This window comes from Carcharodon carcharias, chromosome 26, assembly GCF_017639515.1.
Source record: "Carcharodon carcharias isolate sCarCar2 chromosome 26, sCarCar2.pri, whole genome shotgun sequence".
In the NCBI taxonomy this organism is placed as follows: Eukaryota; Metazoa; Chordata; class Chondrichthyes; order Lamniformes; family Lamnidae; genus Carcharodon; species Carcharodon carcharias.
The window spans coordinates 371740-393629 of NC_054492.1; the positions used below are offsets into that span (position 1 = coordinate 371740).

General features: G+C 42.3%; 1 protein-coding gene across 3 annotated transcripts in view; it reads right to left on the reverse strand.

The window, feature by feature from the left end:
* Window positions 1–21890, reverse strand: part of spg21 (SPG21 abhydrolase domain containing, maspardin) — a 96513-nt gene that overhangs the window by 38529 nt on the left and 36094 nt on the right. For all 3 annotated transcript variants that reach the window (XM_041175161.1, XM_041175159.1, XM_041175160.1), the window contains 2 exons: window positions 16129–16209; window positions 14317–14462 (listed from right to left, as the gene is read on the reverse strand). In XM_041175161.1, the coding sequence (XP_041031095.1) occupies window positions 14317–14462; window positions 16129–16209 (227 nt within the window). The remainder of the gene's footprint in view (window positions 1–14316; window positions 14463–16128; window positions 16210–21890) is intronic.

Here is a 21890-nt window from a genome sequence, read left to right on the forward strand (position 1 = left end):
CTTAATCAATCCCTCGGTCCTCCTTTGCTGAATTCTAAACTGCTCCCAATTCTCAGGTCTGTTATTTTTTTCTGGCCAATTTGTATGCTTTTTCCTTGCATCTAATACTATCTCTAATTTCCCTTGTAAGCCAAGGTTTGGCCACCTTTCCTGTTTTACTTTTGCGCCAGACAGGAATAAACAATTGTTGCAGTTCACCCATGCGCTCTTTGAACGTTTGCCATTGCCTATCCACCGTCATCCCTTTAAGTAACGTTTCCCAATCCATCACAGCCAACTCGCGCCTCATACCATCGTAGTTTCCTTTATTAAGATGTTATAGAGTCACTAAAAGAGAGTTGTGATTCCATGCAAAATAACTGGGATAATCCATTTTATCAGCAAAGATGTAGAATCCAGTGAAATACACTTACTGCTGAGTAAGCCATCTATGAAAAAGGCTCCAAAGAAATTAGGTATGGAACACGATAAGGAACTGTTTTTGGGAAATCTGTAGCTTTACAGTTTGCACAATCCGGACATTATTGTACCCCCTTAACAAGGCCTAATGTTTCTAATCACCATGTTAAAACAGTGTTGATGACATCAGGGATAGGAGTTTAAAGGAAAAAAAGACAAACTGTTTTAAAATTAGATTGTCAGTTTGCCCATCCATCAAGTCATAGGTTAAAAATTCTACTAAAGGATGCAGGGGTAATAAAAGATGAATATACTAAACTTATAGAAAAGATCAGTGAGAAATACAATGTGCGAAGAAAAAGGAGGACACCATCATGGTCTGTAGTAAGTCTCCCATTAGCAAGTCTTCAATAAAATTGTAGCAATGGACTTGAGGAAATGGGATGAGGACAAAAACATTTTTCTCTTACACTTCATAGACATGGCAACTAGACTCAGTCTGTCAACAGTAGTATATGATAAAAATGAAAAGGTGATTTTGGACAAGATAATGGAAAAATGGATGGGAACTGGACTGGGAGCAATTTGCCAGCGATGAATTTGTGAAAATATGAACATCGTAGTAAAGAACAAAGCAGCGGGAAGTCCCTTTAGTAATAGGGTTTGTGAAAGAAATCATGCAGTAATTGATGAGATGGTTCACAAAATCTGAGCAGGCCAACCAAGTTGTAAACTGAAATCCGTCCTGGCATGGGCAGTCCGTGCAAAGAATTCACTTCAAATCGTTAGTGGCTATAGTCCCTATCAATTAGTTTGAGAGAAGTCCAAAAATACCTTCGATGATGTAGGATCAACCCTCCCAGCCTCGGAAGGGACTACAATTAGTTCAAATTTTTTTTTTTTTTTGAGTACTTGAATGACCTGCATGCAAGGAGAAAGGCATTTATCAAGGTTGAGGTTTCAGAGAAAATTCAGCGAGCCTATGCATGGAGAAGGCCACCAGAAATAAATTTTAATTCAGGGGACATGGTATATTACAAAAGAGAAGGGCAGTAAGGATGGAAAGGCCCGGGTAAGGTTATAGGCAGTAATGGACAAACAGTAATTTATCAAACTGTTAGGGTACATTATTGGCAATGATTATACATTTAAGTGAAGAAGGACCATGCACTTCACATACATATATACATTAACAGATCTAGCAACTTAAGACTGGGCATCTATGAGGCACTGTGGGCCATCAGCAGCAGCAAAGTAATGCTCAACATCAAACTGTAACCTCATGGTCCATCATATCCCCCACTCCACCACTACCACCAAGGCAGGGAATCAACCCTGGTTCACTGAAGAGTGCAGGAGGGCATGCCAGGAGCAGCACCAGGCATACCTAAAAATGAGCTGTCAGCCTGGTGAAGCTACAACTCAGAACTACTTGCATGCAATAGACAGAGCCACAACTAAGATCTAAGCTCTGCAGTCTGGCCACATCCAGTCGTGAATGGTGGTGGACAATTAAACAACTCACTGGAAGAGGAGACTCCACAAATATCCTCATCCTCAATGACAGGGGAGCCCAGCACATCAGAGCAAAAGATAAGGCTGAAGCATTTGCTACAATCTTCAGCCAGAACTGCCAAGTGGATGATCCATTGCGGCCTCCTCTGGAGGCCCCAGCATCACAGATGCCAGTCTCCAGCTAATTCAATTCACTCCACATGTTATCAAGAAGCAGCTGAAGGCACTGGATACAGCAAAGGCTACGGGCCCTGACAACATTCCAGTAATAGCACTGGAGACTTGTGCTTCAGAATGTGCCACGCCCCTAGCCAAGCTGTTCCAGTACAGCTACAACGCTGGCATCCACCCAGCAATGTAGAAAATTGCCCAAGTATGTCCTGTTTACGAAATGCAGGACAAATCTAACCAAGCTACGCTCAATCATTGGTAAAGTGATGGAAGGGGTCGTCAATAGTGCTATCAAGCAGCACTTGTTTAGCAATAACCTGACACTCAGATTGGGTTCTGCCACGATCACTCAGCTCCTGACCGCATTACGGCCTTGGCTCAAACCTGGACAAAAGAGCTGAACTCAAAGTGAGATGAGTGACTCCCTTGGTATCAAGGAGCCCTGGCAAAACTGGAGTGCATGGTAATCAGTTGGAAAAGTCTCTGCTAGTTGGAGTCATACCTAGCACAAAGAAAAATGGTTGCAGTTGTTGGAGGTCAATCATCTCAGTTCCAGGACATCACTACAGGACGTCCTCAGGGTAATGTCCTCGGCCCAACCATTTCAGCTGCTTCATCAATGACGTTCCTTCTATCATAAGGTCAGGAGTGGGGGTGTTTGCTGATGATTGCACAATGTTCAGCACCATTCGCAACTCCTCAGATACTGAAGCAGTCCACGTACAATGCAGCAAGACCTGGGCAATATCCAGACTTGGGTTGACAAGCGGCAAGTAACACTCGTGCCACACAAGTGCCAGACAATGACCATCTCCAACAGGGGAGAATCTTACCATCGCCCCTTGACGTTCAATGGCATTACTGTCACTGAATCCCCCACTATTAATATCGGGAGGTGGGAGGGGTTACCATTGACCAGAAACTGAACTGGACTACCCATATAAATACTGTAGCTACAAGAGCAGGTCAAAGGCTAGGAATCCTGCAGCAAGTAACTCACCTCCCAACTCCCCAAAGCCTGTCCACCATCTACAAGGCACAAGTCAGGAATATGATGGAATAATCTCCACTTGCCTGGATGAGTGTAGCTCCAACAATACTCAAGAAGCTTGACACCATCCAACACAAAGCAGCCTCCTTGATTGGCACCCCATCCGCAAACATTAACTCCCTCCAACACTGACACACAGTGGCAGCAGTATGTACCATCTACAAGATGCACTGCAGCAATTCACCAAGGATCCTTAGCCAGCATCTTACAAACCCACGACCACTACCCATCTAGAAGGACAAGGGCAGCAGATGCACAGGTACACCACCACCTGGGAGTTCCCCTCCAGGCCACTCACCATCCTGACTTGGAAATTAATCATCGTTCCTTCACTGTCACTAGGTCTAACAGCACTGTGGTTATAACACCACAGACTGCAGCAGCTCATCTTCTCAAGGGCAATTAGGGATGGGCAATGAATACTGGCCTAGCCAGCAATGCCCACATCTCACGAATGCATTAAAAAAAGATATGTTGGGAAATTACAAGGAGCAGACTATGGCAGATAAAGGGATGACTGAATATGAACAAAGCAATACTGAAGTGCAGGATAAGTCTATTTATCCCAAAGGAAAACTACCCAAAGTTGGCACTTGAGTAACTAGAGAAAGAAGCTGGCAACATAGAAAGGAAACTGTGGAAATGAAAGTGTTTTAATGGGTTGAATGATGAGTCAAGGGTGTGGCATTTCTCAGTTTGCTCCGTCCTGTTGAAAACAGCTTGTACTCAGCTAAAGCCAGGCCCAGCAGTGTTCTATTGATATCACAAGGAGAAACTGGCCAGTATTTTTATAATGCACACTGACAATTTTCTGTGGGGTGGTTCTGCAGAATTTCAGCAATGGGTGATTTTTAAAATAAAACGGATTTAACATTGGAAATCAGGCTTCGGGGGGGTTTAAACATATAAGGGCTAGACATTAAGCAGAATAAGTCAGGAGCAACCTTGAATCAACAATCTTACTAAGAAAATGTCAGTCACATCCCAATAAGTCGGGCTAGCTCCTCACAGAAAGAGCATCTTGCATCCAAGGAAAAAACAGGCTAAAAAGTTTGATTGGACAGTTGAGCTGGTTGTGCACTCAGACTAGACCTGATGCCAGTTATAATGTATTGGAACTGAGTACTATGATGAAACATGATACAGTTGAGGAAGTTCTGAGAGTAAATAAAACATTGAAATTAAATTGAGAAATGCGCACTCAAATCTCCAGCCTCGGGTGGACCAGGAGATATGAGGTTAGTCATTTTTAGCGCTACTTCACATGCCAATCTTCCAAATGGATATTCTAGCACAGCAGGATTTATCATTTTCTTGGCAGGAAAAAATATGAAATCTTGCCCAATGGCTGAGAAGTGAAGAAAATGAAAAAGGTAATTAAAAGCACCTTAGCTACTGAAACACTGGTGTTAGTAGAAGCTAGAGTTATGGGAGTGTAGGTATCTAGTCGACTGAAGGAAATCCTATACAGGGAGAGAGAAAAGTTAGCCCATAGAATGCTATGTGGATAGCTGTTTTCTTTGGGACAATGTTCAAGGGTGTCACTGAAAAAAGGTTGAGGATTGACCTTGCTGGTATAAGCAAATGTTGAAAAGACATCCTAGGGTCTTAAAAGAGTTGGCTAATGGGGTAGTTGATGCGGTTAATTTTACTAAATTCGCTAGGTTCCGGAAAGGTTCCAACAGATTGGAAAGTAGCAAATATAACCCCTCTATTCAAGAAGGGAGGGAGACAGAAAATAGGTCAGTTAGCTTGTCGTCTGTCCTGGGGAAGTTATCAGAATCCATCATTAAGGAGGTTATAGCTGGGCACTTGGAAGAGCTCAAGACAACCAGGAAGAGTCAACATGGTTTTGTGAAAGGAAAATCATGTTTAACCAATCTATTAGGAGTTTTTTTGAAGGAGTAACATGTGCAGTAGATAAAGGGGAGCCTGTAGACGACTGTACTTGGATTTCCAGAATGCATTTGATAAGGTGCCACACCAAAGATTATTACAGAAAATAAAAATGCATGGTGTAGAGGGTAACGTATTAGCATGGATAGAAGATTGGCCAGCTGGTAGAGAGCAGAAAGTATACATAAATGGGTCTTATTCAGATTGGCAGGATGTGATGAGTGGAGTGCCACAGGGATCTGTACTGGGACCTCAACTTTTACAATTTAAATCAATGACCTAGATGAGGAGAGTGAAGACATGATAGCTAAATTTACAGATGACTCAGAGGTAGGTAGGAAAGTAGGTTGTGAAGAGGACATTGCAGATGGAAATATACAGGTTGAGTGAGAGGGCAAAGATCTGGCAAATTAAGTTTAATGTGGGAAAATGTGAGGTTGTTCACTTTGGCAGGAAGAACAAAAAAGCAGAGTATTACTTAAAAGGAGAATGGCTGCATAATTCTGCAGCAGGATCTAGGTGTTCTAGTGTATGAGTCACAAAAACTTAGTATGCAGGTACAGCAAGTAATTAAGGAGGCTAATGGAATGCTATCCTTTATTATGAAAGGAGTTGAACATAAAACTAAGGATAAAAACAAAAAACTGCGGATGCTGGAAATCCAAAATAAAAACAGAATTACCTAGAAAAACTCAGGTCTGGCAGCATCGGCAGAGAACAACAAAGTTGACGTTGAGGACTCAAAACGTCAACTTTGTTCTTCTCCACCGATGCTGCCGGACCTGCTGAGTTTTTCCAGGTATTTCTATAAAAGTAAGGATGTTGTACTTCAGTTATACAGGGCATTGGTGAGACCGCACCTCTAACAGTGTGCAGTTTTTGCCTCCTTATTTATGGAAGGGTGAAAATGCATTGGAGGCGGTTCAAAGGAGGTTTACTAGATTGATACCTGGAATGAGTGGGCTGTCTTATGAGGAAAGGTTGGACAGACTGGGCTTGTTTCCACCTGGAGATTAGAAGAGTGAAGGGTGATTTGATTGAAGTGTACAAGATCTTGAACAGCCTTGACAAGATAGACATCGAATGGATGTTTCTTCTTGTGGGTGAGTCCAGAACTAGGGGGCACTGTTTTAAAATTAAGGGTCACCCTTTTAGGGCAGAGATGGGGAGAAATTTTTGGAGGGTTGAGACACTTTGGAACTCTCTGCCTCAGAAGGCGGTGGAGGCAGGGTCATTGAATATTTTTAAGGCAGAGGTAGATAAGATTCTTGTTAGGCAAGGGAATCAAAGGTTATTGGGATTAGATGGGAATGTGGAAATCGAAACACATAATCAGCCATGATCTTATTGAATGGCAGAGCAGGCTCGAGGGGCCAAATGGTCTACTCCTGTTCCTATTTCTTATCAGAATCTCAGAACCGCTCAGTGCAGAAGAGGGCCTTCGGCCCATCAAGTCTGCACTGACACGTGAGAAATACTTGACCTACCCACCTAATCCCATTTACCAGCACTTGGCCCATAGCCTTGAACGTTATGACGTGCCAAGTGCCCATCCAGGTACTTTTTAAAGGATGTGAGGCAACCCACCTCCACCACCCTCCCAGGCAGCACATTCCAGACCATCACCACCCTCTGGGTAAAAAAGTTTTTCCTCACATCCCCCCTAAACCTCCTGCCCCTCACCTTGAACTTATGCCCCCTTGTGACTGACCCTTCAACTAAGGGTAACAGCTGCTCCCTATCCACCCTGTCCATGCCCCACATAATCTTGTACACCTCGATCAGGTCACCCCTCAGTCTTCTCTGCTCCAACGAAAACAACCCAAGTCTATCCAACCTCTCTTCATAACTTAAATGTTTCATCCCAGGCAACACCCTGGTGAATCTCCTCTGCATCCCCTCCAGTACAATCACATGCTTCCTATAATGTGACGACCAGAACTGCACACAGTACTCCAACTGTGGTATCACCAAGGTTCTATACAACCCCAACATGACCTCCCTACTTTTGTAATCTATGCCTCGATTGATAAAGGCAAGTATCCCATTGCCTTTTTCACCACCCCACTAACATGCCCCTCCACCTTCAGAGATCTATGGACACACACGCCAAGGTCCCTTTGTTCTTCAGAACTTCATAGTGTCATGCTGTTCATTGAATACTTCCTCGTCAAATTACTCCTTCCAAAGTGTATCACCTCCTTTTCAGAGTTAAATTCCATCTGCCACTTATCTGCCCATATGACCATCCCATCTGTATCTTCCTGTAGCCCAAGACACTCAACCTCACTGTTAACCACCCGGCCAATCTTTGTGTCATCCGCAAACTTACTAATCCTACCCCCACACAGTCATCTCTGCCACTTATATAAAATGACAAATAATAGGGGACCGAGCACAGATTCCTGTGGTACGCCACTGGACACTGGCTTCCAGTCACTAAAATATCCTTCTGTCATCACCCTCTGCCTCCTACAACTAAGCAAATTTTGAATCCACCTTATCAAATTACCCTGTATCCCATCTGCCTTTGCCTTCTTTATAAATCTCCCATGTGGGACCTTGTCAAAGGCTTTGCTGAAATCCATATAAACTACATCAACTGCACTACCCTCATCTACACACCTGGTCACCTCCTCAAACAATTCAATCAAATGTGTTAGGCATGACCTCCCTCTAACAAAGCCATGCTGACTATCCCTGATCAAACCTTGCCTCTCCAAGTGGAGATAGATTCTCTCCGTCAGAATTTTCTCCAATAGTTTCCCTACCACTGACGGGAGACTCACTGGCCTGTAGTTCCCTGGCTTATCTCTTCAACCCTTCTTATATAGCAGAACCACATTAGCTGTTCTCCAGTCCTCTGGCACCTCCCCCATGGCCAGAGAGGAATTAAAAATTTGGGTCAGAGCCCCTGCGATCTCCTCCCTTGCCTCCCTCAGCAGTCTGGGACAAAAATCATCCGGACCTGGATATTTGTCCACTTTTAAGCCTGCCAACACCTCCAATACCTTGTCACTCCCTAAATAAATGGGTGAATGCAAGGGTGGGACTGTTTGAGGAAGAGAGGTGCTTGCTCCAAGCAATTTTTGAAATATGGAAGACCAATATTTTCTTTGAATGCTTGGTATTTAATTATAAAAGGTAAAAAAGAAAAAATATTTAAAGAAGGGGAATATAGGACCTATTAAATGGTTGGCTGCACAATAATGAGGCATAGATGAAAAATATGTAATTTTATTTTTGATTAGTTTGAAAGATTGTTTTTCAAATGTTTTTAACGTAAAAGAGGGGAACCTGTCAATGTCTTGTCAATTACATTAAGGTTTGTTAATGTCAACTACACTTATGGGAAACAGGTATTTGAACACACAAAAAGGGGGTGGCTGGGACACTGGGTAAACGTGAGGAGTGTTGACACTGAACTAAGTCATTAAACTCTCAGCAAGGAAAGACTGTCTTAGTTTTGACTTCACCAACCAGCGTGGATCCTATTATCAGAGATGTAGACTGGTGGAAAGAGCAAATGTATGGTGGCTGAAATTAAGCACAGAAAAATGCGAGATGATATTCTTCCTGTCAAAAAGTGAAGAGGATTTTAAGAAAGCATTTGATAAAGTACCCCAAAAAAGCTTGTTGAAATTGAGGTGCATGCAATGGGAGAGGCAGTGTCAGCTTGGATAAAAAAAATTGGCTTGTAAGAAAACAGCACTCGTGGTAAATTGTTTTTCCAGACTAGAGGATGGAGACAGTGTCAGTGTTAAATTATTGTTATTAAATACAGGGGACATGATTAAGAAGTTTACTGACAATACAAAAATAGGCTGTGTGGTTGATAGTGAGGAAGGAAGCTGTAGACTGCAGGAAAATATCACTGGATAGGTAGAAAAGTGGCAAATTGAATTCAATTTGGAGAAGTGAGAGGTAATGCATCTGGCAAGGGAATACACAATAAATGGTAGGATACGGAGATGGGCAGAGGAACTTGAAATGCTTGTTCACAGATCCCTGAAGATGATAGGTCAAGTTGAGAAGATGGCTAAAAATGTACACGTTAATACTTTACCAGTATTAGCCCAGGCATAGAATACAAGAGCAGGATTCTATATTAGAATTGTAGAAAACACTAGTTTTGCCACAGCTACAGAAGTGTGCGCAATTCCAGTCACAACATTACAGGAAGCTCTAGAGGTTACAGAGGAGATTTACAAGTATTACAGAAAGGGAGCAGTTTAATTTAAACAGCCCTGATTTCTCCTCTCACCACCTGTCCATAACAAAGGTGTTTTGACTTTGATTTCCCCCTTTGTAAACTGACGTATTTCCCAACCCCTCTGTTTTGGTGTGATCAGATTTCTATTAATAGCCCCACAGCAAACTCGAAATAGGGTGAACTCAGAGGGTAGTTCATTCACACACACAAAACACAAGAGCATTCGCAATGCACCCACTCTTTTTTTTGCATTCCTACAGTAAAAGAGGGATAAAGAAGAGGTACAGGACAAATAACAAAGAAAATAGAAATGATTGTTTCAGATAAGTCCAGAATCAGAAGTCCTTCAGAGGTCAGCAGGTTGAAACAGATGCTGGATAATCCACTTTTCCAGCAGAGATGACTTCCACGATGAAATGGGCAGGCAGAGGTGAATTAGTCTTGTAGACAATGGCACAGAAGTTCAGGGGTTCCAGTAGAAACAGCATAGATGGGACTAGGCATTCAAACCTGGACAGAGCCTTTTTCTGACTTGCTGCTTAGTTGATGGAAGATGGCAGAATGATTGGCAGTACAGCTAGACAGGCTAACTGGTTCTCCCAGTGGGGCATGGGGGAAATCATGTGACATGACTCCAACTTCTCCACTTTGACTTTAACAAAGGGTGCATATTCCTTTATCTGGATTCTTGAGACTGAAACTCAATGGTTGAAACATTAACAAAAGCGACTGCAGGGTCCAGTGTCCTAGCAGGTTAGGAGTCTCCACTGGCCAGGCCTTGCTAAAGAAATGTAAATTATCTTTGCATAATTCCCTTGGAAATTGGTCTTCTGCATCTCTTCAGAGATAACGAGGAACTTCTCTGAATACCAGCAAGATCATTCTGTCTGAGTCATAGTCAGCCATGGCTTCAATCATTGTAAAGCCTTTGTTGAGTTTTTTTAAAAAGTTTAGGATGTAGCCTGGATGATATACATCAGCATATTTCCAGGGTTGGAAAATTCTAGCTACGAGGAAATATTGGTTCAGCTTGCCTTGTTTACTTTTTGAACAGAGGAAACTGAGGGGGGATTTAATTAAGATGTAAAAAATTATGAGGTGTCCAGATGGAGTAGACAGGAAGAATCCATTTCCCTTCACAAAGAGGTCAATAACCAGAGGGCACAGATATAAACAACAGAGGTTAGAGGGGAGTTGTGGAGGAATTCTCTCAACCAAGGGGTGATGGAGGTCTGTAACTCTCTGTCTGAAAGAATGATAGAGGCATAAACCTTCACTGCATTTAAAAGGTGCTTAAGACACGCACTTGAAGTGTTGTAGCCTACAAAGCTATGAACCAAGAGCTTGAAACTGGGATTAGGATGAGCCGCTATCTTTCAGCCAGCACAGACACAGTGGTTTGAAACGGTTCTGTTGAAGGGTCATTCAGACTTGAAACATTAACTGTGTTCCTCTCCGCAGATGCTGCCAGACCTGCTGAGTTTTTCCAGGTATTTTTGTTTTTGGTTTGAAGTCTGCCTTTTGTGCCAATTACTATAATTCTATGATAAGAAAAATGACAGAATGTCTCTCCTTCACAATACGTTTAACAGCTGGAATAGGTTTCCGAAGGAGCAGGCTGGGGTTTTTAAGGCAGGGCGTTTGAATCATTTAACAAACAGTTGGTTGCTGAAACGGGGAGCTAATAGGGTTGTTATTCTGCAAGAAAGCGATAAAATGGGGTGAAAGATCTCCTTCATTGAAACCCAAAAAGGCCAGAAGAGTTTAAGGAAGCTGATAAGGAACAGACTTTTTATTCATTCACTTGATGTCACTGCGTTTATTGTCAAACATTAATTGCCCTCAACTGAGTAGCTTGCTAGGCCATTTCAGAGGGCAGTTAAGAGTCAACCACATTGCTGTAGGTCTGGAATCACAAATGGTAGGTTGGGTAATGCAGCAGATTTCCTTCAGTAAAGGGTAATGCATGAACCAGATATGTTATCACAACAATCCAGTAGTTATGTGGTCATCATTACTGATACCTGATTTATTTATTAACTGAATTTAGATTTCCCAGCTGTCATGGAGGGATCTGAACTCATGTCTCATAAAATCATAAGAACTATGGGCAGGTGTAGGCAATTCAGCCCCTCGAGCCTGCCCCGCCATTCAATGCAATCATAGCTGATCTCATTTCGGCCTCAACTCCAATTTCCCGCGGAGAGGCCCCATAACCTTTCAACCCGTTGCTAATTAAAAATCTGTCTATCTCCTCCTCAAATTTGTTCAGCATCCCAGCATCCACTGCACTCTGCGGTAGTGAATTCCAGAGATTCACGACCCTTTGAGAAAAGTAATTCCTCCTCATCTCTGATTTAAATCTACCGCCCCTTAGCCTAAAACTATGGCCTCTCATTCTAGAATGCCCCACAAGGGGAAACATCTGCTCCACGTCTACTTTGTCTATCCCCTTTAGCATCTTTTCTCCCTCAATTAGATCTCCTCTCATCCTTCTTAACTCCAGCGAGTATAGGCCTAAACTGCTCAATCTCTCCTCATAAGACAAGCCCCGCATCTGTGGAATCAACCTAGTGATCCTCCTCTGAACCGCCTCCAATGTAACTACATCCTTCCTCAAGTAAAGGGACCAAAACTGTACACAATACTCCAGGTGCAGTCTCACCAATGCCTTGTACAGTTGCAACAACACTTCCCTATTTTTATATTCTATTCCTTTAGCAATAAATGCCAAAATTCCATTTGCCTTCCTTATTACCTGCTCTACCTGCATACTGGCTTTCAGTGATTCATGCACGAGGACACCCAGATCCCTCTGCACTGAAGCACTCTGAAGTTTCTCTCCATTTAAATAATAAGTCGCCTTTTTATTCTTCCGACCAAAATGGATAACCTCACACTTATCCATGTTAAACTCCATCTGCCAAATTTTGGACCATTCACCTAACCTGTCCATATCCATTTGTAAATTTCTTATTTCTTCATTGCAACTTACTTTCCACCTATTTTGGTGTCATCTGCAAATTTAGCTATAGTACCTTCTATCCCTGAATCCAAGTCACTGATGTAGATTGTAAATAGTTGGGGCCCAAGGACCGAACCCTGTGGCACCCCACTAGTTACAGCTTGCCATCCAGAAAAAGACCCATTTATCCCGACTCTCTGCTTTCTGTTGGTTAGCCAATCCTCTATCCAAGCTAATATATTACCCTTAACTCCATGTGATCTTATCTTGCGTATTAATCTTTTTTGCGGCACCTTATCAAAGGCCTTCTGGAAGTCCAGATATACAACTACAGGATCCCCATTATCCACTTTGCTTGTCACATCTTCAAATAACTCAAGCAAATTGGTCAGACAAGATTTACTCTTCATAAAACCATGCTGATTCTGATGGATTGCATTTTGACTTTCCAAATGCCCCACTGCTACTTTCTTAATAATGGATTCCAACAATTTCCCAATGACAGACATTAAACTAACTGGTCTATAGTTTCCTACTTTCTGCCTCCTCCTCCTTTTTGAATAAGGGCATTATAGTAGCATTTTTCCAATCCACTGGAACCTTTCCAGAATCCAGGGAATTTTGGAATATTATAGCCAATACATCCACTACCTCCGCAGCCACTCCCTTTAAAACCCTGGGATGTAGGCCATCAGGTCCTTGTCACCTTTTAATCCCAATAGTTTGCGCAGTACTTTTTTCTCTCTAGTGTTGGTGATTGTTCTAAGGTCCTCCTTCTCTATACCCTCTGCACAACCTGTTACTACTGGGGTGGGACTAGTGTCTTCCACCTTGAAAACTGAGGCAAAATATTGATTAAACATCTCTGCCATTTCTGCATTCCCCACGATTAACTCCCCGGTCTCATCCTCCAAGGGACCAACATTCACTTTAGCTATTCTCTTTCCTTTTGTATACTTGTAGAAGCTTTTGCTATCAGTTTTTACATTTTGCGTTAGTTTTCCTTCATAATTTACCTTTGCTCTTATTACTTCTTTAGTAACCCTTTGTTGATCTTTAAAAGTTTCCCAATCTTCCAGCCTACCTCTGACCTTTGCAATTTGGTATGCCTTAGTTTTTGCCTTTATGTTATCTTTAACTTCCTTGCTTAGCCATGGATGCTTTTTCCCCCTCTTATCATTTTTCTTCCTCTTTGGAATATATTTTACTTGGGAGGAATTGAATATCTCCTTAAATATCTGCCACTGTTCATTAACTGTCCTACCTTGTAGTCTTCCTGCCCAGTCCGCTAGGGCCAAATCTGCCCTCATGCCTATATAGTTATCTTTGTTTAACTCCAGAACACTAGTGTGGGACTCAAGTTTCTCCCTCTCAAACTGAACCTGAAATTCTATCATGCTATGATCACTCTTCCCTAGGGGATCCTTTCCTCCGAGATCATTAATTAATTCCATCTCATTACACAAAACCAAATCCAGAATTGCCTGCTCCCTGGTTGGTTCCACAACATATTGCTCCAAGAAACAATTTCTAATAGACTCTATGAACTCTCCCTCAAGGCGACCCTTGCCAATTTGATTAGTCCAGTCTATATGCACATTAAAATCATCCATGATTATTGCCGTGCCTTTCTTACATGCTCCCAGTACTTCCTAGTCTCTAGGTCATTAGGCCTCTGGATTACTGGTCCAGTAACAATCATGATGCTAAAGTTCCCTATATTCAGTAATGGGTATGAGCAATGAATAATGGTTCAGGGTATTGAAACAGAAGCAGATTTTTGAGCCAAAATACAATATTAAAGTTTCCCCAAGTCTTTCCATTTCGGAATCATTTATGTGCCCTTAAGTTTGTTATTTTAAAATGCTAGCACTTGAGGCCACTAGACCCAGTTATTGAATTTCCAAAGGAAAGAGGTTCTAGCGAGGTGACAGATGACCGCACATGCAAGTTGATGTACAAATTGCCCTGCCCCTCCAAAAACACGGGACAGGGGGGAAAGAGTGCGGGATTCTACAATACTACCTTATCTAAATGGGTTCCTGATATGATCAGAAGTAAATGATTACCTTGTAACATAAAATCTTTAATACCTTCATTTCTTACCTGCTAGCAGTCCAAGACTGGTTGAAGATAGATGTATCACTGAATGAGTTACATAAGATAAGAGAATGAACTCTGGGTGATTTATGAGCATATTCTGCGAACTTCTGTGCCAAAAATCCTCCCAGGGAAGCACCAAAAATGTGAACCTGTGCAAGTCAGATTTGGCTGGTGTTAAGTTGTTAAGGACTTGAGTTGTGCCCATTTTGACATTGAAACTCAGATGAACAATTACAATTTACCATTTCAGAGAAATTCCATATTATCTGACTTTGTCAAAGGTTTCAGCAAGTCTCCAGCACTCTACAAATAGCTCATTCATCCCAAACAGCATTTATTTTCCAAGTAAGGCTCCTCTCAGCCACCTTCATCTAATTCAATAAGCATATCCTTCTATTTCTTTCTCACTTCTGCTTATCCTTGTGGTAGTTTTCTTCAATCTTACTATTCTTTGGCAAAGAAGTTCCTCCTGAATTCCACATTGGAATTATGTTTGGCTATGTTTATTTTTTGGTCTCCTCTCAACCCACCACAACATTTTCTCTACATCCACCCTATCAAATCTTTACATTGGGCCGTAACTTGCAAGCTTCTGTTCAGTGTAACTGAGGTACCCCAAAGGTGAGCTGGGGAACCTTCCCCAAAGTTCCCAGATAAGGATTGCACGGCAATTGCCTGGAAAGTGCAAACTTCCACTGGGCAATTGCCCTGCACTGGGAACAATCCGAAAATGCAATTTAAATTTCATGCAAGTTTCAGCTGGTTCCGACATCAATAGTTACTCAAAAAAGTTAGAAGAATTGAAACCACTTCTAGCTTCTGGGTAACTACTGTACAGACCCACACAGCCTTCCAAAGGACTCCTGCCACACCCTGGAAACCCCCTACCCCACTGACTATCTCTCCCTCACACACACTCCACCACACCACACCCCACCCCCCCCCCCCCCCCCCCCGCCCCCCCACCCCCGTGCAGCTACTCCGTAAAAAAAAGGGGCATGGATAAATTACCTGTGACTGAGCTGGCCTTGACAATAGGCCCCTGGAGTGCACTGAACTACACAGACCTCACCCTGCCCTAGTCCGAAGGTCAGGCAAGATAGGATCGCCTGGATTTCCAAGTAAGTAATTTTGAGTGGAGTGGCAATCCAACTCAATTGCCACTCCACCAGAAGTTACAGCCCATAACCTTAAAGACCTCCATCAGGTCGCCACTCAGCTTTCTTTATCGAGCAAAAAAAAAGTGCTAACCTATTCAATCTTTTGTGGTAATTATAACCTCTCAGTTCTGGTATCATCAAGAATCCTTTTTGCACCTTCTGCAATCCTTTCATATCCTTTTGGTGCAAAATATACCAAGCATGGTCCAACCACAGGTCTATACAAGTTTAACTAACTTCTCTGCTTTTAAGTTCTACCACTTTAAAAATAAACACTGGAACTTGTTTTTCTTTTAAAATAGCCTTACTAACCTGCATCACTACTTTAAGTGATTTGTGTATCTGCACCCCTACATCCCTCTGCTTCCTCTACCTCAGCTGGACTCTCTTATCCAAGGACCTCCTTATTCTTCCTAACAAAAAGCATCACTTCACATTTATCTATGTTTAAGCTCATTTGACAACGAAATTCCCATTCAGCAAGTTTATGAATGTCTTGAATTTTGTTACATTTTTGCTCTGGACGAAATACGCATCCAATTTTATGGAATCAGTAAATTTAGAAATTGTACTTCTAATTCCCGAGTCCAAATCATTAATGTATCCAAACAATGCAATCTAAAAGAAGTTGACAAGACCCTACACTTGTACTGACCTTATCCAGCTGGAGATGATCTAAAAGCTTCCTGAATCCATCGCAAAATTCAAGGAGGTCCCAGTATACAGGATACTGTAGCTGAGAGATATTTAAAATAGTAAAATAGGACTTGTGTGAAGTTCAAAGAAATGTGTGCAAGCCATAGAATTTACAGTATAAATGGGAGCCATTGGCCCATTCCTCTCTACTGGTACTAGCTCCTCAACTAAAGCATTCCATTCATATCTTTCTGCATCTTTTTATACTTGTCGTTTTCAAACTCAGCCAATTTTCTGTACTAGTGTTAGCCTGTGCCTCACTGCCCTTTATAGTAAAAGTATTCCATGTGCTAATTACCACTGGAGTACAAGTATTAAATATTTCATTGAGTCGGATTTATTTCAGTTCAGCTAAACAGACTAGTTTTAACTTGTTTATTTGGTACCTCAACTGTGGGTTGGTTTGAACTGGCACCAGGTTAATTAATTGATCAACTAGGTAACCTAAGTTGCAAGAGAGCAGTGGAGTGTAAGAGACAAAAGAGCTGTGGAGTTCAATCTTCGTGGGAGTTGAGCCGGACAATTTTTTCCCATAATGTGTGAAGTGACCAGAGGTATTTGATTCCAATGAGAAATAATTGGTGACGGAAGCTCATGTTAACATAGTCTCATAAAAGCAAAGCACAGGAACAGGGTACAGGAATCCCACGTGATGGTAAGGGAGCCAGTGTGGATCTAGAGTGCATCACAGAAAAGTACAGCACAAATGCCAGCTCTTTAGACCACTGATGTTTGCTCTTTCAAAGAGCAACCAGTGAGAACCACTCCCTGGTTCTTTCCCCATATCCCTGTAACTTTTCCTCCTTCAAAGATTTATCAAAGTCCCTTTTGAAGGCAACTATTAATTCTGTTTTCACCACTCTATCAGGTAGTGCATCAGTGCAATTCTAATCCTAATCATTGTTACTTATTAAAATTATAATAATTGGAAATTTTGTCTTTCAAACTAAAGGTCTCCGTGTTCAAGGGGCAACTGACCACACACTGCAGCTAAGGGATGATGCTTCTGGATCATATGCTCCAGAACATAAACAGAATTACCTGGAAAAACTCAGCAGGTCTGGCAGTATCGGCGGAGAAGAAAAGAGTTGACGTTTCGAGTCCTCATGACCCTTCAACAGAACTGATTGAATATTAAAAGAGGGGTGAAAGATAAGCTGGTTTAAGGGGTGGGTGGGACAAGTAGAGCTGGATAGAGGGCCAGTGATAGGTGGAGATAGCCAAAAGATGTCACAGACAAAAGGACAAAGAGGTATTGAAGGTGGTGATATTATCTAAGGAATGTGCTAATTAAGGGTAGAAAGCAGGACAAGCAAGGTACAGATAGCCCTAGTGGGGGTGGGGTGGGGTGAAGGAATCGAAAAAGGCTAAAAGGTAAAGATAAAACAATGGATGGAAATACATTTAAAAATAATGGAAATAGTTAGGAAAAGAAAAATCTATATAAATTATTGAAAAAAAAGGGATCGGAAAGGGGGTGGGGATGGAGGAGAGAGTTCATGATCTAAAATTGTTGAACTCAATATTCAGTCCAGAAGGCTGTAAAGTGCCTGGTCGGAAGATGAGGTGCTGTTGTTATGCCATCCAGAAGGGAAGGCCTGTTTTTGGATAAACAACAAGCAGAGTGCCAGTGAGGACAGAAGACCTGTTCGAAGGAACAAAGTTTATTGTGCAGAGTTGAAGACCAAAAAATCATCAGGGGTGCCTTGTGCTGGAAGTCCATTTGAGTATGCTCACAAGGATTGAGTGAAGGGGACTGTGTTTAAAAGGACACTGGAAGATTACCCCAGTTAGGGCAAGGAGAAGAGCATTTGTTGAATCGCTATGAGACATTTGGGACTTTAAGTACAAAGCTATTTATCTGCTGAGAACGTGCCATAATGCATAAACATAGCGTGGGGTTTTCAGTTGTGTTAAGTTGTTAGTGAGGATAGTTTGGTGTAATAGTGTAATGCTAGTCAATACTGATTTTCATTTGTTGCAGTAAAAGTCTTAAAACTTGAAATCTTGATGTGAGATTCCTTTTCGTTGATCACTGGGAAATAAAAATCTCTTTTTTAAGTTATCAATCTCTACAAGGAGCGTAACACCATTCACAGGGGACACCAGAGGGTGATGGAATTGATGGGGGGTGAAACTGATTGGGGCGGAGAGGTGGTCACACAGCAGCTTAAGGGCCTAGAGACAGAAAGGGAATTGGTGACCACCAGGCAGTCCAAGAGAACCAGGCAGGTAATGCCTGGGATCTCGCTCACAAATCAGTTTTCCATTTTGTAAGATGGTGAGGATGCTGGTTCCTCAGAGGAGTGCAGTCAGAGCCAAGTTTGTGGTACCACGAGCAGCTCAGCTCTACAGGAGGGGAGGAGGAAGAAAAGAAGAACAATCGTGATAGAGGACTCATTAGTTAAAAGGAACAGACAGGCATTTCTGCAGCCATAGACATGACTCCAGGATGGTATGTTGCCTTCCTGGTGCCAGGGTCAAGGATGTCACAGAGCAATTGCAGGACATTCTTCTGGGGGAGGGTGAACAGCCTTAGGTAGGAGGGGTGTGTGCTCCTGTGATCAGGATTTAGGGAGCTAGGTCGAAAATTAACAAATAGGACCTCACATGTAGTAATCTCCAGATTATTCCCAGTGCTAAGTGCAAGTGACTACAGAAATAGAAGGATAAGGCAAGTGAATGGGCGGCTGGAAAGATGGTGCAGGAAGGAGGGCTTTAAGATTCCTGGACACTGGGAGTGGCTCTGGGGAAGATGGCACCTGTACAAACCAGACGGGTTGCACCTGAACAGAGCAAGGACCGAGTTCCTTGCGGAGCGTTTTGCTAGCACTGTTGGGAGGGCTTTAAACTAACTCAGCAGGGGTGTGAAAACCAGGAGAGAATATGAGAGAGGAATACCAGGTGCACAAAATACTAGGAGATACAGATAGCACTAGTATAGAGAATAGTAAGGTAATAGATGGAGTCAGAGTAAGGGAGAAAGTCAAAGTTTAAATCTGGGTTACTTTACTATGCATGTATGTGAATGCAGAGTATAGTAAATAAGATTGGGGAGATACAGACGCAGATTGGCATGATGTTGTGACAATAACAGAGACCTGGCTCAAGGAAGGGCAGGATTGAAGGTTAAATATTCCTGAGTACAAGGTGTTTAGAAAAGATAGAAAAGGAAGGAAAGGAGGAGGGGTGGCAGTATTGATTAAGGAGAGCATTGCAGTGCTGGAGAAAGAGAATGTCCCAGAGGGTTCGAGGACAGAAGCAATTTGGCTAGAGCTAAGGAACAAAAAGGGTACAATTTCATTGCTCAATGTAGTCTGTAGGCTGCCAACTGGTGGGAAGGATGTAGAGGAACAAATCTGCAAGGAAATTACAGAGAGATCAAATATTATACAGCAGTTATAATGGAGGACATTAATTACCCAAACACAGACTGGGACAGTGGTAGAGTAAAGGGCAGAGGGGAACAAGAGTTCCTAGATCATGGTCAGAATTTTCTACAGCAGCATGTGTCCAGCCCAACAAGAAAGGATGCACTGATAGACCTGGCTCTTGGAAATGAGATGGGCCTCAGTGTGCAATCCAAGAAAGAATAATTAACTGGGAGAGAGCAGACTTCAACAGGGCCAAGAACACAGGTGGGCCAGATAGACTGGAACCAAGGTTGGCAGGAAAAACTGTAGCTGAACAATGGGCTACCTTCAAAGAAGAAATGGTTCGGGCACAGTCACGGTGTATTCCCTCAAAAGGGAAAGGTAGGGCAAACAAATCCAGAGCTCCCTGGATGAAAATGGAGATAAAAATTAAGGTAAAGAAAAAGTGTGTTAATGACAGGTTTCAGGTAGAAAATACAATTGAGAACCAAGCGGAACACAGAAGGTTCAGAGGGGAGGTGACAAAGCAAATAAGAGAAACAGAGGGATTATGAGAGAAAACTGGCAGCCAACATAAAAAGGAATCCCAAAGTCTTCTATCAGCGCACAAATAGTAAGAGGGTGGTAAAAGGAGGAGTGGGGCCAATTAGGAACCAAAAAGCGATTTACACATGGAGGCAGGGGGCGTGGTTGAGGTGTTAAATGAATACCTGGCACCTGACTTTATCAAGGAACCAGATGTTACTGAGGTCACGGTGACACAGCAGGAAACGCTGTCACTAGAAGAGTTCAAAATTGATAAGCAGAAAGTGTTGGATAAACTGTCAGTACTTAAAGTTGACAAGGCACTGGGACCAGATGAGATGTATCCAAGGATATTGAAGGAAGTGAGTGTACAAATTGCAGCGGCATTGGCCATCATCTTTCAGTCTTCCCTAGACTCAGAGGAGATGCCAGAGGACTGGAGAATTGCAAGCATTACACCCTTGTTCAAAAAAGGTTGAAAGTACAGATCAATCACTTTAACTTCAGTGATGGGGAAGCCTCTAGAAACAATTATTCTGGATAGAATTAGTCATCACATGGAAAATTGTGGGTTCATTAGAAAGAACCAGCATGCATTTTTAATTGTGTTAAAGTAGCTTGGAGTTTTTTGAAAAAGTAACAGAGAGGGTTGATAAGATGTACATGGACTTTCAAAAAGGCGTTCAATACAGTGCCACACAATAGACTTGAGAAAAGTTATAGCTCATGGAATAAAAGGGACGGTAGCAATGTGGATACAAAATTGGCTGAGTAATAGGAAACAGAGCAATGGTTAATGGCTATTTTTCAGGCTGGAGGAAGGTTTGCAGCATTCTCCAGGAGTCAGTATTGAGACTCTTCTTTTGCCTGATATATATTAATGATCTAGACCTTGGTGTACAGTATACAATTTCAATTGGTATGCAGGGGACAATTTCAAAGTTTGCAGTTGATATGAAACTTGGAAACTTGTGAGGATGACAGTGTAGAATTTCAAAAAGACAGACACGTTGGTGGACTGCGCAGTTAGGTGGCAGATGGAGTTCAATGTGGAGAAGTGTGAGGTGATGCATTTTGGCAGGAAGAACTTGGAGACACAATATAAAATAAGGGGTACAATCCGTAAGGGGTTCAGGAGCAGATGGGCCTGTGCATAGATCACTGAAGGTGGCAGGACATGTGGAGAGAGAGGTTAATAAAGCATTCAGTTGCCTGGGCTTTATTAATAGGGGCATAGAGTACAAGAGCAGGGAGGTTATGTTGAACTTGTATAGGCCACTAGTTAGACCTCATCTGGAATATTGTGTATAGTTCTGGGCACCACACTAAGAAGGATGTGAAGACACTGCAGAAGTGAAGACATTTACAAGAATAGTTCCAGGAATGAGAAACTTCTGTTATGAAGATAGATCGGAGACACTGTTCTCCTTGGACAGGAGAAGGCTAAGAGGAAATTTGATAGAGGTGTTCAAAATCATGAGGGGGATGGATAGAGTGGTTGGGAAAAACTGTCCCCAGTTGTAAAAGAATGGAGAACGAGAGGACACAGATTTAAAATGATTTGCAAAAGCAGCAAATGCGATGTGAGGAAAAAAAAAACTTTACACAGCAAGTGGCTCGAGTCTGGAATGCACAATGCATTCCTGGGAGTGCAGTGGAGGCAGGCTCAATTGAGGTATTCAAGAGGGGATCAGATGATTATTTAATTAGAAACAATGTACAGGATTACAGGGAAAAGCACAAATCATAATGCTCATTCGGAGAGCCGGTGCCAACACAATGGACTGAATGGCCTCCTTTTGCACCATAACAATTCTGTAAT